General features: G+C 30.6%; 1 protein-coding gene across 1 annotated transcript; it reads left to right on the top strand.

The window, feature by feature from the left end:
- Nucleotides 1–403: 403 nt before the first annotated feature.
- LOC120083002 (probable inactive receptor kinase At1g48480) lies at nucleotides 404–3,742 on the top strand. Its single transcript, XM_039038461.1, has 2 exons — nucleotides 404–2,162; nucleotides 2,749–3,742. The coding sequence occupies exons 1-2, from the start codon at nucleotides 803–805 to the stop codon at nucleotides 3,375–3,377; spliced, it is 1,989 nt and encodes a 662-aa protein (XP_038894389.1). The 5' UTR covers nucleotides 404–802; the 3' UTR covers nucleotides 3,378–3,742.
- Nucleotides 3,743–16,209: the final 12,467 nt, after the last annotated feature.

Raw genomic sequence — 16,209 nt, 5'->3', positions numbered from 1 at the left:
ATTTCAAATTTGCTGAAAATGTTTTCAAATATAACAAAATATCACTGTCTATTAGTGATAAACAATATAGACACTGATAAATTAAATATCTATCAGCGTTCCATCACTGCTACACAGTGATATTTTACTATGTATTTGTGATAAATATATTAATTTTCCTCCATTTAAAAACCATCATAAATTATAAAACTCATCTAAATAATAAATGACTTAAGTTGTAATGATCACTTATTTCAATTTAATATCATTTTCTTGAGTCTAGATATGAAAAAAATCAATATACATAACAAAAACAACAAAACTGGATAGAAAAATAGATAGAACATAAAAGAAGACAAAATTTAAAAAATGAAAAATGCAGATACGTTTGTGAATTTTGACAAGCAAGAGAGTGACCGCTGGGTTTCGGATACACAAAAAAGCATGGAATGCTTATAACCCTACCTTAGGGCTTTCCTTCTCTCTCTCTCTCTCCCTCTTTGAATTTTTATTACCAAAAAAAAAAAAAAATGAAGAAAATAAAGGGGAAATCTGATCATCTTCTCAGCCACAGCCAAAGCACAGCCTGTGTAACTCTGTGAAATTCCTCTTACCCAATTGAAAAAGCAAGAGACAGCACACAATTTCCAGCTTCCCCAACTCATACTCTAACCTTTTCTCTTTCTTTCACTCCCTTCTTTTCAATCCCTTTAACCTAAGTTCCCACCAATGCCTTCCAAACCTTACTGGCTTTCCATTTTTCTGTAATCACAGTCCCCCATTTTGCAGAACCTCAACTGGGTTTTGCTCTAACAATCTCAAAATGCAAACCCATATGGGAACTCGTTTCCTCTCTTTGTTGTTGGTGGGATTCTGCCTTCTACTTCCCACTGTTAAACCAGATCTTGCTTCTGATAGAACAGCTCTTTTGGCCCTTCGTTCTGCTGTGGGTGGCCGAACTCTTATGCTCTGGAATGTGACTGATCAGAACACCTGTTCTTGGCCTGGGATTCAATGCGAGGACAATCGTGTCACTGTTCTTCGTCTCCCCGGAGCGGCGCTTTTCGGTCCATTACCGAATGGGATTTTTGGGAACTTGACTCACCTTCGTACTCTCAGCCTTCGGCTCAATGCCCTTTCCGGTCAGCTCCCTTCAGATCTCTCTGCCTGCATTAATCTTCGCAACCTCTATTTGCAAGGTAATGAGTTTTCAGGCCTTGTCCCTGATTTCTTGTTTCAGCTTCATGACCTTGTTCGTCTTAATTTGGCTTCCAATAACTTTTCTGGGGAGATCTCTTCCGGGTTCAACAATTTGACCCGTCTCAAGACTCTGTTCCTTGAGAAAAATCATCTCTCTGGGTCTATCCCGGACTTGAAGATCCCTCTGGATCAGTTCAATGTTTCTAACAATCAGTTAAATGGGTCGGTTCCTAAGGAATTGCAATCGTTTTCTTCGAGTTCCTTTTTGGGTAATTCTCTCTGCGGCCATCCTCTTGAGGCTTGCTCTGGTGATCTTGTTGTGCCGACAGGGGAGGTTGGGAGCAATGGCGGCTCTGGACATAAGAAAAAGCTGTCAGGGGGAGCCATTGCTGGTATTGTCATTGGATCTGTACTGGGTTTTGTGTTGATACTTGTAATCTTAATGCTTTTGTGCCGAAAGAAGAGTGCTAAGAAAACGAGTTCAGTTGATGTAGCCACATTGAAGCATCCTGAAGTGGAAGTTCAAGGCGGTAAGTCAGCTGAGGAGATTGAAAATGGGGGTTATAATAATGGTTATACTGTGCCAGCCACTGTTGCTGCTGCTTCTGCTGCAACAGTCGTGGCCGGGACTGGAAAGGGGGAAGTGAATGCCAATGGTACTGGGACTAAGAAATTGGTGTTTTTTGGTAATGCTGCAAGGGTTTTTGATTTGGAGGATCTTTTGAGAGCTTCAGCTGAAGTGTTGGGGAAAGGAACCTTTGGGACTGCTTACAAAGCTGTTTTGGAAGTGGGTTCTGTGGTGGCTGTGAAGAGGTTGAAGGATGTTACAATAACAGAGAGGGAATTCAGAGAGAAGATCGAAGCTGTTGGATCTATGGATCATGAAAATTTGGTCCCTCTAAGGGCTTACTATTTCAGTAGGGATGAGAAGCTTCTTGTCTATGATTACATGGCCATGGGAAGCTTATCTGCTCTTTTACATGGTAAGTTGTTTCAATTGCTTGTTGCGTATTCGATTGATTGGTTGTACATTTTGATTGTAATTGCCTTTACTTTCTCTAGTTCGATTTTGGTTGCTTGGTTGTTGTACATTTCGATTATCATTGCCTTCACATGCTTTATTGTACCACTTGTTCCTAATTGCTTGTTCATTTCCTCTTTGACATGTCTCACTTTTTCAATCTTCTGTTTTACTTTTTCTTGCCGTTGCTCTCTCTTTGTTCAGTTGTATCTTGCAAAAACTTTTAAAGTTTGATTGACTTGGGATTGGAATTAAATTATGTGTTACCACTATTTCTATGTTCACTGTTACTTCTTCATATATCAAAGGTGGTAGTTAAATGAGAGGACTTGAGTTTAGTCTTTGCATTTTTAGTTCCCTTCTAGTTCTATCTCCCCTTTCTTTCAGATAAATAATATGATGTTTTAGTATCTCAATTGATCAGCATTTCTACATTCAGAAAAGAAAAAAAATTAAATGTTTAAAATAAAGAGGATTAGTTGGAGAACTACAATCTTTTAAAGAAGCTTTATCTTTACCCTTTCTGTTGTGCTTACTTTTGACTACAGGAAACAAAGGAGCTGGTAGGACTCCATTGAATTGGGAAATCAGGTCTGGAATTGCCCTTGGAGCTGCTCGTGGCATTGAATATCTGCATTCTCAAGGCCCTAATGTTTCCCATGGAAACATAAAATCTTCCAATATTCTTCTAACAAAATCTTATGATGCTCGAGTCTCCGATTTCGGTTTAGCACATCTTGTTGGACCACCTTCCAGCCCCAACAGAGTTGCTGGTTACCGTGCACCAGAGGTCACTGATCCTCGTAAAGTACCCCATAAGGCCGATGTCTATAGCTTTGGCGTATTGCTTTTGGAGCTTTTGACAGGTAAGGCTCCTACTCACTCCCTTTTGAACGAGGAAGGAGTTGATCTACCCAGATGGGTGCAGTCAGTTGTTAGGGAGGAGTGGACTTCCGAAGTTTTCGACCTTGAGCTTCTTAGGTACCAAAACGTTGAGGAGGAGATGGTTCAACTATTGCAGCTTGCAGTCGATTGTGCAGCTCAGTATCCTGATAAGCGTCCCACAATGTCCGAAGTCACAAAGCGTATAGAAGAGCTTCGCCAATCCAGCCTTCACGAAGCCGTGAATCCACAATCCGACGCTGCTCAAGATTCAGACGACATGTCTTCTAGGTGAGTTTGGTGGTTTATAGGGAAAAATTTATCTCCATTTGTTGCAATTTCTCAATTTACCTGTCATCATATCTTTCATTTGAAGCCAAGAAAAAGAAAAAAAAAAGGATTCGCCATCAATTTGAATTCCCTAATCTCTTGTTATTGTACTAATTTTTTTCCCTTTTTGTTTCACTCTGTTCAGTCAATACTTGGGGGTGGATGATAAATTGCCATAGCTTCTTGTATTTTGTTGTTGTTGGGTTGGGTGGGTGATGTAATTAATTACTGCCTTTGCCTTTACTTTTGGCTTTTGGCTTTTGCTTTTTGCTTCTGATGCAACTTTTGATCTGTTCAAATTGAGATGTTCTTCTTTTTTAGTTTCTATGATGAGCTTTGTTGTGATGTCCATTCATAAGACTTCCCTTCACAAATCTCTTTTTTCTCTTTAAAAATAAAGTTAAAAAAAGATTTTGATACCCATTTCTGTGCAGTTGGTTGAAATAAATAAATACACACCCACTACTTATTGAGCCAACTTTTATCATGCATCATTATTGTGTAATTGGGCAAAATTTGTCTGTTTGGGCCATGCATTATTGATGAAGACATTAAATTTAATGTCCCAACTGTGTTGTCTTCCTAATTACTACATAGGCAGATTATTATTGTACAGCTCCTTGTCCATGTCAGACAATTTTCCTACATTATAAAGATTACAACCAGTCAAGAAAATCCTGTCTAATCTTTTTTTAGGTCAAATCTGATTTCTGCAGAAATTTAAAAACTCGCAATAATTTATGGGTCAACCTTACATGAATTGTGGTGATATTTTAGTCTCTGTTTTTACATGACTGGTGTTGATTTACGTAGAATTGGGTTGTATCCACGACTGATCTAATCTTTATTAGAATTGGGTTGTTTTTACATGACTGGTGTTGATTTTATTATCTAATCTCTAATTCATGAAAAATATTTTTTTTAGGAAAATCACATTTTATTTAATAACCTCTACTTCTCTTTCAAATAAAGGATTTTTTTAAATAAATATATATAAAGATGGTTAGAAATCCTTATTTTTCCAATCAACCGCTCCACTAATTCCTTATTTGAAGTAAGGTATCATATCATCTGATAAGTGAGATTTCGAGTAAGTGTTTAGGATTGAACTACCTCTTATGGGTTATATATTACTCCTGTGTAGCTATATATATATATATATAATTTATTCTTTAATGCCTAATTTAAATAATAGTAAAAAAAAATTAAAAAATCACTTTTTTTTTTTTTCTTTCATCTCTTATCCACGATTTTTTTTTAAAAACACATTTTATCTCTAATAATCTCTACTTCACGTTAAATAAATAAAATCACATTATGATTTTAGATCTAACTTTTCTTATAAAAGCTAATTTCAACCTCATTATTATTATTATTATTATTATTATTTTATCAAATTAGGGGTGTTCATGGGTTGGGTTGGGTTGAGTTGAAAGACTTTTTTTTGACCTAACCCAATTGTTCGGTTATAAATTTTTCAACCCAAATAACCTTTATTAAAAAATTAGGGGTGTTCATGGGTTGGTTGGGTTGAGTGAAAGTTTTTTTTTTTTACCTAACCATTGTTCGTTGTAAATTTTTTCAACCCAAATAACCTTTATTAAAAATAACCCAAACCTAACGAAGAAATATTTGGTTGTGTTGATTTAGGTTAATCAGTCATTTATTTTAAATTTTTGTTCTAAAACGAAGCAAAACGTAAAAATCTAATTCAATTATTTTCATATATTAATTAAGATTAACAACTCAATTTCAATTTATATAGTTGCAAATTTTCTTTCTAAGTGGAAAGAAACTACTTTTAAGAGTTGTTGAAGAATAAATTATTTAAAAAAATTAGAATTAAATAAAATTAAATCAATATATGTATAAATAATTGTATTATAAGTAAAAAAAAAATTAAATTAATATAAATTCGTGTTGGTTCGGGTTATATTAGGTGAACCCATGAATTAAGTCAACCTATAAAATTTTCATTTATTTGAACCTAACCCAATCCAAATGAGTTGATAACCCAACCCAAACCGCACGGGTTGGGTTGGGTTCATCAGTTTTTTTGAGTCATCAGGTTTTTTGAACACCCTATCAAATATCTCATCTCTCATTTCTTTTTATTTTATTTTATAATTTTGTTAACCGACTCGCCCTAGCTAACTTCTTTGATTTCTTCTTTATTATTATTATGATTATTTTGTAGTTTTAGGTATTTTTTAATAGCAACATTTTTTCTAATGTTTCTTTTCATTCTTTAATAAATGTAATTTATCTGTTTTAAGTATCTCTTCTATCTTATATAAGAATATATCACCTCTCTCTTTGTTTATCGCATGTCATCTTTTTCATTTTTGTAAAATCATATAGAGTGATTTTATATAACTTTTTTTTATATGCTTTTGTAGTTTTTTATTCAAGCAACAAATTCACCTACTGATTCTCATATATTGAAGAGGGTGAAGAAAAGACCTTACTTTTGAGGTCTAAGAAATTTCTCAAAGTTCAAACAATTTAGAAACTGATAAAGTGACAAAGAAGAGAGTGATTATTTTAAAGCTTTTATAGTTTTTTTTTTTCACATTTTAATTATTGTATACACATCAATAAGTTGGTTTATAATAATTCTTACTATTTTTTACATGCTTTTTATTCTTTTTTCTCTTTTCAAACTTGTTGCAAGTACACACAATTCATACAAATTTGAAATAAAGTTTAAAATCAAGAAGAAGATCATTGCAAAACAAAAGGGATTAAGATTTTAGGGTTTCGGTTTTCATAGGAAAAAACTATATTTTTGTTGAAAGTAAAATTGAAAAAAAATTGAAATTAGGAGAATAAACAATTTTTTTTGAAATCATTGTGAAATTTTATACAAAATAGAAACCAATAATATTTTATTTTAATTAAAGTTTGAAATATATAATACATAATCCAAATCAATTAAAAATATTTAATATAGATAATATTATAACGTAAAAAATAATAATACTTTGGTTTAAATTAAAGTTTAAAATTAAGAGGATAATCAAATCGCATCCAATCCAAAATAAATAAAAAGAAATAGAAAAAGATTTTGGTTTAATTTAAAATTTAGAATTAGGAGGCTAATCAATCAGCATATATATATATATATATTTTATTTTGATTTAATATAAAGTTTACAAGTAAGAGGGTAATCAAAATATCAAATAAAAAGTTTTATAAAAAATAATAATAAAGAAAAGACTATCACAAAATTTAAAAAATAGTTTAAATAAAAATTTGAAATTAAGAAGATAATCGAATTAAAATTTTAAAAAAGTAGCTAGAAGATAATTATCATGAAATTTAAGAAAAAAGTAGTATAAAATTAGGAGGATAATCAAGTAATACAAATCAAAATAACAAATTCATTTTCTTAACCAAGTGACCACAATTTTTTTTAAAAAAATAATAATAATTTTGTTCATATTAAAGTTCGAAATTATGAAGATAATCAAATAATCCGGATTAAAATGAAACGATTTTGTATTTATTAAGATGATAATTATCACAAAATTTATATATTCTTTTATTTTAGTTTAAAGATTTATTTATACATGTTTAATTTTTAATTATTTTATAATACAAATAACTATTCATTTTTCTCTATCCTAACTCCCAAAAATTTATAAATATTTTTTCATGACTTAGATTGAAAATAAAACTCTTTTATTCATAAATTAAAGTTGTATTATTAAAATTTTATAATTAAATTCTCCTTTTAAACTTTATGTTATACGTGGAACATATGTAGTATCAAATTAGTTGTTTTAAATGACAAAACCATTTAAATATTTTTAAATGTAGCAGAATATCCTTGTCGATTAGTGATGGACATCGATAGATCAGTGATAGGCAATGATAACACTATCTATCACTGATAAACAATGACATTTTGCTATATTTATATAAATTGACTCATTTTCTACATTTAAAAACAACACTCAAAATTATTATAAGGAAACTGAATTTTTCACTTTGGTTTGATTTTTTTACATACACACATTATAAAATTGATAACCGAACCAAAGATTGAGATTTTGGTTTGGAGCAATCGGGTTGATTTGGTATATATCCAAAATAGAATTTTTGGTTTGGTTTGATTTGACTACCAAACCAAACTGCATACACCCCACCATTTTGGATTTAAAATAACTACATCTTTTTTCTTGGATGGTTTCAACAAATTTAGATATATATTTTTTTTTCTAAAAAGTTATGGGTACAATTTATTTTCATTAAAGTGTGAAAGAAGTACATATAACTACAACGCTAGACTAGTGAATTTTGTTTCTCTAAATGACAAAATAGAAAAATATGTATGAAAAGAAAGATTAGCAGCAATTATGTCAATCAAGATAATAAATCACGACAAGTTGAACGGATTTTAGTAGATTGTTTGACCTATCATACCATGATTATATACGTAAATAGTACCATGATCGTATCGTAATAATTGATCGTACACACTTTTGTATACCTACAATTTGTAGTTTGATTCAATTTGATAGATAATGTTAAGATTGTGTTACGTCTAAATGAATTATATTATTTGATATTATACTTATTTTGATTAAAATTTTGAAAGTTATCAAAAATGATGCATGCGAAAGAAATGAGTGTTCATGGGTTAGGTTGAAAGGCTTTTTAGACCTAATCCAATTGTTCATGGGTTATATTTGGGTTGAGTTGGTTCGGGTTAATCGGGTATTTAAAATTTTGATCTAAAAAGAAGCAAAACGTAAATATGTAAAAATATAATTTAGTTATTTTCATATATTGAATTAAGATTAACAACTCAATTTTAATTTATATAGTGAAAATTTTCTTTCTAAAGTATAAAAAAACTACTTTTAATAGTTGTTGAAGAATAAATTATTCAAAAGATATTAGAATTAAATAAAATTAAAATCAATATATGTATAAATAATTGTGTTATAAATAACAAAAAAAATATATATTTTAAACTTAATAATAAATTCAGGTTGGTTTGGGTTGGTTTGTGTTACATTAGGTGAACTCATGAACTAACCAAACCCATCAAATTTTCATTTATTTGAACCCAACTCAACCCAAATGAGTTGATAATCCAACCCAAACCGAACGGGTTGGGCTGGGTTGATTAATTTTTTTGGATTGCCGGATTTTTTGAACACTCCTAAATTCACCTACTGATCTTCACATATTGAAGAGGGTGGAGAAAAGATCTTGCTTTTGAGGTTTAAGAAATTTATGAAAGTTCAAACAATTTAGAGGCCGACAAAGTGACAAAAAGAGAGTGATCATTTTAAAGCTTTTATAGTTTTTTTTTTTTTTTTCACATTTTAATTTTTGTAAATACACATCAATAAGTTCAAGGGTTTATAATAATTTTTACTATTTTTACATTTTTTTTGTTCTTTTTTCTCTTTTCAAATTTGTAGCAAGTACACACAATTTATATAAATTTGAAATAAAGATTAAAATCAAGAAGAAGATCATTGCAAAGCAAAAGAGAATAAGATTTTAGGGTTTCGATTTTCATAGGAAAAAACTATATTTTTGTAAGAGGGTAATCAAAATATCCAATACAAAGTAAAAAAAAAAAAGGTAAAGAAAAGATTATCATGAAATTAAAAAAAATGATTTAAATCAAAGTTTGAAATTAAGAAGATAATCAAATAAACAAAATTAAAATAAAAAAATAATTAGTTAGGAGATAATTATCACGAAATTTAAGAAAAAATAGTATAAAATTAGGAGGATAATCAAATAATCCAAATTGAAATAACAAATACATTTTTTTTAACCAAGTGACCACAATTTTTTTTTTTTTTTTTTTAAATAATAGTAATAATTTTGTTCATATTAAAGTCCGAAATTAGGAAGATAATCAAATAATCCCGATTAAAATACAACAATTTTTTTTTACTAAGATGATAATTATCACAAAATTTATATATTCTTCTATTTTAGTTTAAATATCTATTTATACATGTTTAATTTATATATTTTTTATAGAATAATTTTTAAAAATAGAAAAATAGGGGAAACTATTTACACAAAATAGCAAAATTTTAATCTTCTTTGATAGAGGCCGTAGAAGTCTATCAATGATAAAAATGGATAGAGTTCTATCACTGATAGATGATAGAAGTCTATCACCATCTATCAATTTTTTTTTGCTATTTCTATAAATAGTTTGACATTTTTTTTCTATCTGTGAAAATTTCTCTTTTTTATAATAATTTTATACTCAATTCAAATAACTATTCTTTTTCCTCATCCAACTCCCAAAAATTTATAAATATTTTTTCATGACTTATTTTGAAAAAAAACCGTTTTATCCATAAATTAAAGTTGTATCATTAAAATTTTATAATTAAGTCCTCTTAAACTTTATGCTACACGTTGCACGTAATATCAAACTAGTTGTTTTAAATGACAAAACTATTGAAAATATTTTCAAGTGTAGCAAAATATCATTGTCTGTCAGTGATGGACACTGATAGATCAATGATAAATAATGACATTTTACTATGTTTATAAATAAGTTGACTCATTTTTCTATATTTGAAAACAACCTTCAAAATTATTACAAGAAAACTAAATTTTTCAATTCGGTTTAATTTTTGTATATACACACATTATAAAATTGATAATTGAATCGAAGATTTGAGGTTTTGGTTTGGAACAAACAGATGGTTTGATTTGATTTGGTATATATTTAAAATAGAATTTTTGGTTCGATTTGGTTTGACTACCAAACCGAACTGTGCACACCTCACCATTTTGGGTTTAAAATAACTACATCTTTTTTCTTGGATGGTTTCAACAAATTAGATATATTTTTTTTTTCTAAAAAAGTTATGGGTACAATTTATTTTCATTAAAGAGTAAAAGAAGTACATATAACTACAACGATTAGACTTGTGATTTTTGTTTCTCTAAATGACAAAATAGAAAAATATGTATGAAAAGAAAGATTAGCAACAATTATGTCAATCAAGATCATGAATCACGACAAGTTGAACGGGTTTTAGTAGATTGTTTGACCTATCGTACCATGATTATATACGTAAATAGTACCATGATCGTATCGTAATAATTGATCGTACATACTTTTATATACCGACGATTTGTAGTTTGATTCAATTTGATAGATAATGTTAAGATTGTGTTACGTCTAAATGAATTGTATTATTTGACATTATATTTTTTTTGATGTAAAATTTTGAAAGTGACCAAAAATGATGCATGTGAAAGAAAGGGATGTTTTTCTGTAGCTTGAACTCGTGGTCCAATTTCTTCACCTTTTTTGAGCATCCTAAGCCTCTGGATTCCAACTCAAGTAATAAAAAATTTCAACAATCATCTTTTATCATACATTAAAATTTAAAATATTTCCTTATCAAATCTTCTTGAAGATTAATTGGATAATTGAAAGTTTCTTTAACTGTTTTTACTTTTTTACCTTTTTGGGATATGTATTAGCATTCGAACATGGATAAAGATGTAATTAAATTAAGTAAAAAATGATAATCTCATTTCATTTTCAGCTAAGGGAAAAATATTGTCCAGATTCCTTTTAAAAATTAAAAAAAAAAACCGGCTGAAATTGAACAAGAATTTATTTATAAGAATATTTGTCAGTTCAGATTATTATTATTATTTTGTTTTATATGATATATACACACATACATATCACAATCTTTTCGTTCATCTCATAAATGATTTTGTTTTTAATAATAAAATAGAAAAGTTGACTTTGTTCTCATCCAAATTGGGCAGTATTGAAAATTACCCCTAACAAAAAGGATATAATTGACAATTGGACAAAAAAAGGTTGACTGGGCCAAGCGATTGTGGGCCCGTATTCTCTATTTTCTATTTCTATTTTTATTTGGGCTCAGCCCATTTATTTTCTGAGAAATAATTTGCCCAATGAGTTGCTTTAAGATCCTATTTTTGAGAAATAATTAGCAAATTGAGTTTGTTTATTATTTGATCTGTTTGTTTTATTTTTCTTTCCAATTTCATATTAGGGTCAACCTGAGATATACAAATAATATACATACATACGTGTGTATACGCGTGTGTGTATATATATATATATATATGAGAGAGAGATGAAATAAAATGTAAGATTTTTTCTTTTTGGGCGTTGGATTATGGGGAGAAAGAGACAATTTAAAAAATAATCTAACATTAATGAACATCAACAAAATAAGGAATAAACAATTTGGGCTTATTTAAAATTTATTTTTCTTTTATATATTTTTTGAAAAAAATTAACTTTTTAGTTTCTGAGTTTTGAATAATACTATGTTTAGTTCTTAAATTTTTAAAATGTACATTTCTTGTTCTTCCAATTTTCATGAACATGATATTTTAAAATTATTATATGATATTTTGAATTAGAATATAATTTTAAATTTTTTATTCTGCTCTCCTCATAAATTAAGTTTAGCTCAATTGACATAAAGTATGGATTCTTGTTCAAGAAGTTTGAACTTTGAATGTTCCACTCTATTAAACTAAATATATATATAATATATATATTTGATTAAATAGATAGCTAAGACGATTTGATAATATTTTTTTACTTTTCTCTTTTAAAATAGTTTTTTTTACTAATGTTTTTTTTCCTTTTTTTCCCCATACATCATTGTTTTTCTCTTTAAATCCTAAATCATTGTCATTATACAATGCATGCAGAGATGAATGATTAAAGTCAAATAAATCAATAATATAATATATATATATATATATATAAAGTAAAATATGTGCATAAGATTATATTTGTCTAACAAAACAAAACAATAACATAATTATTTTATATTCTCACTTTTATTGAGAATTGCAAAGTCAAATAATGAGTTTGATATATTTTTTGAACATGTATCCCATATGAAATCGTTGGTTAAATAATACTTAAGGCATAAGCTGCATTTACTTTTATTTTATTAGCATAATTTATTAAGATTGGTGTAAGCATTTGATTATTTGTGAAGTTTCTTTTAATATTAATAGTAGGCATTAGATTCTCCCATCTTAAGTTGGATTTAATTAATGAACTTAATTTGAATTTAAAACTAAAATTATATTCTATTATATTGTCAAACTAGATGCTAATCTTCCCTTAACCCAATCCCCCCCCCCCCCCAAAAAAAAAAATTATTTTTTTCCTATTCTTTAAATAATAAAATAAATATTAATGAACGACCACATATTCTTAAAAAAAAAAAAAAAATTATCGTTTTGGTCTCTACACTTTATCATTTATTTTATTTTTTTCTTCAAAATTATAAATTTACTCTATATATTCAAAATAAATTTGAAAAGTACTCATAAATCGACAAATTAGTACATAACTAGATTTCTTACATCACACAAACATAGATTCTATCACATATCTTTTCTTGAACAAACAAACATACATAATATATTTAATACGGAAGTTTCATTTTGACTGGAATATAGTTTAATTTCTAAAGTATTATTAATATCGTTCGTAATGTCACATTTGAATTCTTAATCCTTGTTTAAATTATTGCACTCTAAAAAATACATACCCAATTTCTTTATAATTTATTTTTAGTTGAATAAATGTGACATGTATTGAAGGGAACATTTTGGACCAATCATAAATTGCCATTTCATTCACTAAATTAATGGTGAAATTCAAATAATTGAATTTCGGACCAATTAAAAGTTGACATGTGTCCTCAAATTGAAGTTGGAGACATAAATTGGCGAATTCCGATGATGCTGCATGTTTTCATCACAAGCGTTGGATTTGGATGAAATTAATTTGACCTAATTTGATATTATAATTTGGCTAAAATCCAGTTGAGCCTAAAAATGGGCAAAATTTGGCCCAAATACCAAAATAGATTTAAATCCAACTAATTGGGCTCAAGGGCCAGGCTCTATGGACCAACCAAGTCACGGAGTCCGTTAGAGAACTCTGTAAATAGAGGAGTTCTCTTCATTTGTGGGGTCAACAGTTCTACATTCCAGAGAGTCTAGAGAGAATTCTCCCAACAATTAAAAGACTCCTGACTCCTGAAGCTGCACACTCCTTGAAGACATAAGTCTCCTAAAGATTCAAAGTTTCTTCCAAGACTTCGACTTCAAGAACATCACGCGCTCCGCTTTCATAAGTTAAGTGCGTTTATTCAACTGAGAGAGAATCAGATGATAAAGTACTAGAGATCGAACCACATCGCATCAAACCAACATCAACATCAACATCAACATCAACACAAGTTAATTTCATGAAACAAGTTTCTTAGGAAACCTCGTGCAAACAAATTGGCATGTGTAGTGAGACCATCTCTACCTCTCATATCTCTCTCAACGTTCAAACAAATTAATGGCACCAAAGAAAACTACACCCAAAGTAACTACTGTAAGCGACTCTTACATGGGACCTGTCACCCATAGTCATTCAAAGGAAGTTATGCCAGAGAAAAAGTAAGGTTCTGTCATCGCACATAACATTTTGAAACAAATGATAGACTTTTCTAAAGGCTGGATTGTCATCAAAGAAAATCCCTTGTTTGACAACTCTACCTCTGCCTCCAACAAGTCAAAGAGGGAGTCACACCCATATGTGATTTCTGTCATGATGGCGGATGTAACAACCGAGGCGGCCATGGCAGAAATGGAAAGAAAGATAAATTTTCTAACGAAAGCTGTTGAAGAGTGAGATCATGAGATCGTTGCCTTAAGAGAACAGATGCAGGCTCGTGAAGCTGCTGAATCGAGCCAAACTCCTGTTATCATACTTCAGTAATATGACATTGTTTTATACCGCAAAAGGAAATTAAAGGACAAACATTGGTTGATTTCTTAGCAGATCACCCAATTTCGTCATATTAGAAGTTAAGTGAAGACTTGCTCGACGATGAGGTTATTTTCACAGAAATCACAGAGCCTTGGATCATGTTCTTCGATGGTGCAGCACAAAGAAGTGGTGCGGGGGAAGGCATTGTCCTCATTTCACTAGAGAAACACATGCTGCATTATAACTTTGCGCTTACTGAATTGTGCTAAAAAAATCTCGCCAAATACCAAGCCTTGATAATCGGCCTTCAAGTGGCTTTAGAGATTCGAGTAACGTACGTATAAATTTTTGGTGACTCAAAGTTGATAATCAATCAGCTCTTACTTCGGTATGTTGTGAAGCATGATAATTGAAGCCTTACTTCATTTATGCCAGACAGTTGATGGAGAAATTCGAAAGTGTGACGTTGGAGCATGTCTCGAGGAGAGAAAATAAGAAGGTAGACGCCTTGGCGAACTTGGCTACTATCTTGACAGTTTTAGACGATGTGTCTTTAAGTATATTGCTTTGTCAAAGATGGGTTATACCTCCAGTTGCGATTGAATGTGACGAAATGAATGCGATATCAGTCTGCTTAATTGATGAGAAAGACTGGCGACAACCCATTATAGGTTACCTTGAGCATGGAAGACTTCCAGACGACCTTCGCCATAAAATCGACCTTCGAAGAAGATCTGTTCACTTCATTTATTACAAAGATTTTTTTTAATAAAAAAAAACACCGCTCCCTTGAAAGGCTCTTTCTTTGATGCCTTGGAAAAGAGGAATCAATGAAGGCTTTGGAAGAAGAGCATTCAGCCGTCTGCAACGCACATCAATCTAGACCAAAGCTTCAGTTCCAATTGAAAAGGATGGGTTACTACTGGCCAAGGATGATCCAAAATTCGAGAGTATGCAAAGAAGTATGAGGCTTGTCAATACCATGCAAACTTCATTCATTAACTGCCCAAGCCTCTACATTCGACTGTAGCTTCATGGCCTTTTAAAGCATAGAGACTTAATCTTGCTGATCCAATAACACCTAAGTCGTCAGTAGGACATTCTTACTGAAGAAACTCTTAACGAAGAGCATCCATGAGTGCATTCGGATCTTTCTGATTTCATTATGACCGAAATACAATATATACATTCTAACATACAGTTATGCAAATACACACTAATTAAAGGCATGCTTTGAAAGCTAAAAAACAAGGGAGAGAGTTCTCATACCAGTTGAAGACCCTCTTCAAACTTTGGAACTCAGATGTAGTGGAAGAACCTCCACCCGTACTCTATTGCCCAGCAAATTCATCGGCTGCAGTAGAACGATCAATCACGAACAAGTGAACAGAAGCGGGGACGACACCACCAAAATGAAGCCCTTGTATTCTCGGAGTGAGAATCCAAAGAGTGGTCTTTGATGAATTTGGTAGAGATTGGAGAAAGAATAAATCGTGTAGACGATAAGCAAGTGGGAGAGAAAATGAGCTATCGTATAGCTAAGTGCTTATCATTTAGAAGAAGCTACACGATCATATAGGTTTTACTAAGCGGTCGTTTAGTAAATGGTAGACAATCGTTTAGAAAACACGGCACATTATGCGATCGTTTAGGAAAACTAAGCGATCATTTAGGGACTAGCATGCGATCGTTTAGGCGCGAGGTGTGCGATCGTTTAGGCGCTGAGCGACTATCATATAGGCTCTCAAACTATGCGATCGTTACGTTTTCACACCGATGCCAATTTTTTCAAACTTTTGCAAAATGAAACAAATTTTCATTTTATTCATCGTTTACCATAACCGAATGCGATTGCTCCCACTAACGCACGTCTAAGAGAAGTTTTAGGCCAATTATCATATAATTAACCAATTTAATAATTAATGAATATAATCATATTATATTCTTACTCTATAGTTTGATATCACATATATACTATAGTAATTTCTCCTCCACATGATAAAAATCATAT

Source organism: Benincasa hispida, chromosome 8 (genome assembly GCF_009727055.1).
Source record: "Benincasa hispida cultivar B227 chromosome 8, ASM972705v1, whole genome shotgun sequence".
NCBI lineage: Eukaryota > Viridiplantae > Streptophyta > Magnoliopsida > Cucurbitales > Cucurbitaceae > Benincasa > Benincasa hispida.
The sequence above is the reverse complement of the archived record's forward strand: the minus strand, read 5'-3'. Positions and strand labels throughout refer to the sequence as shown.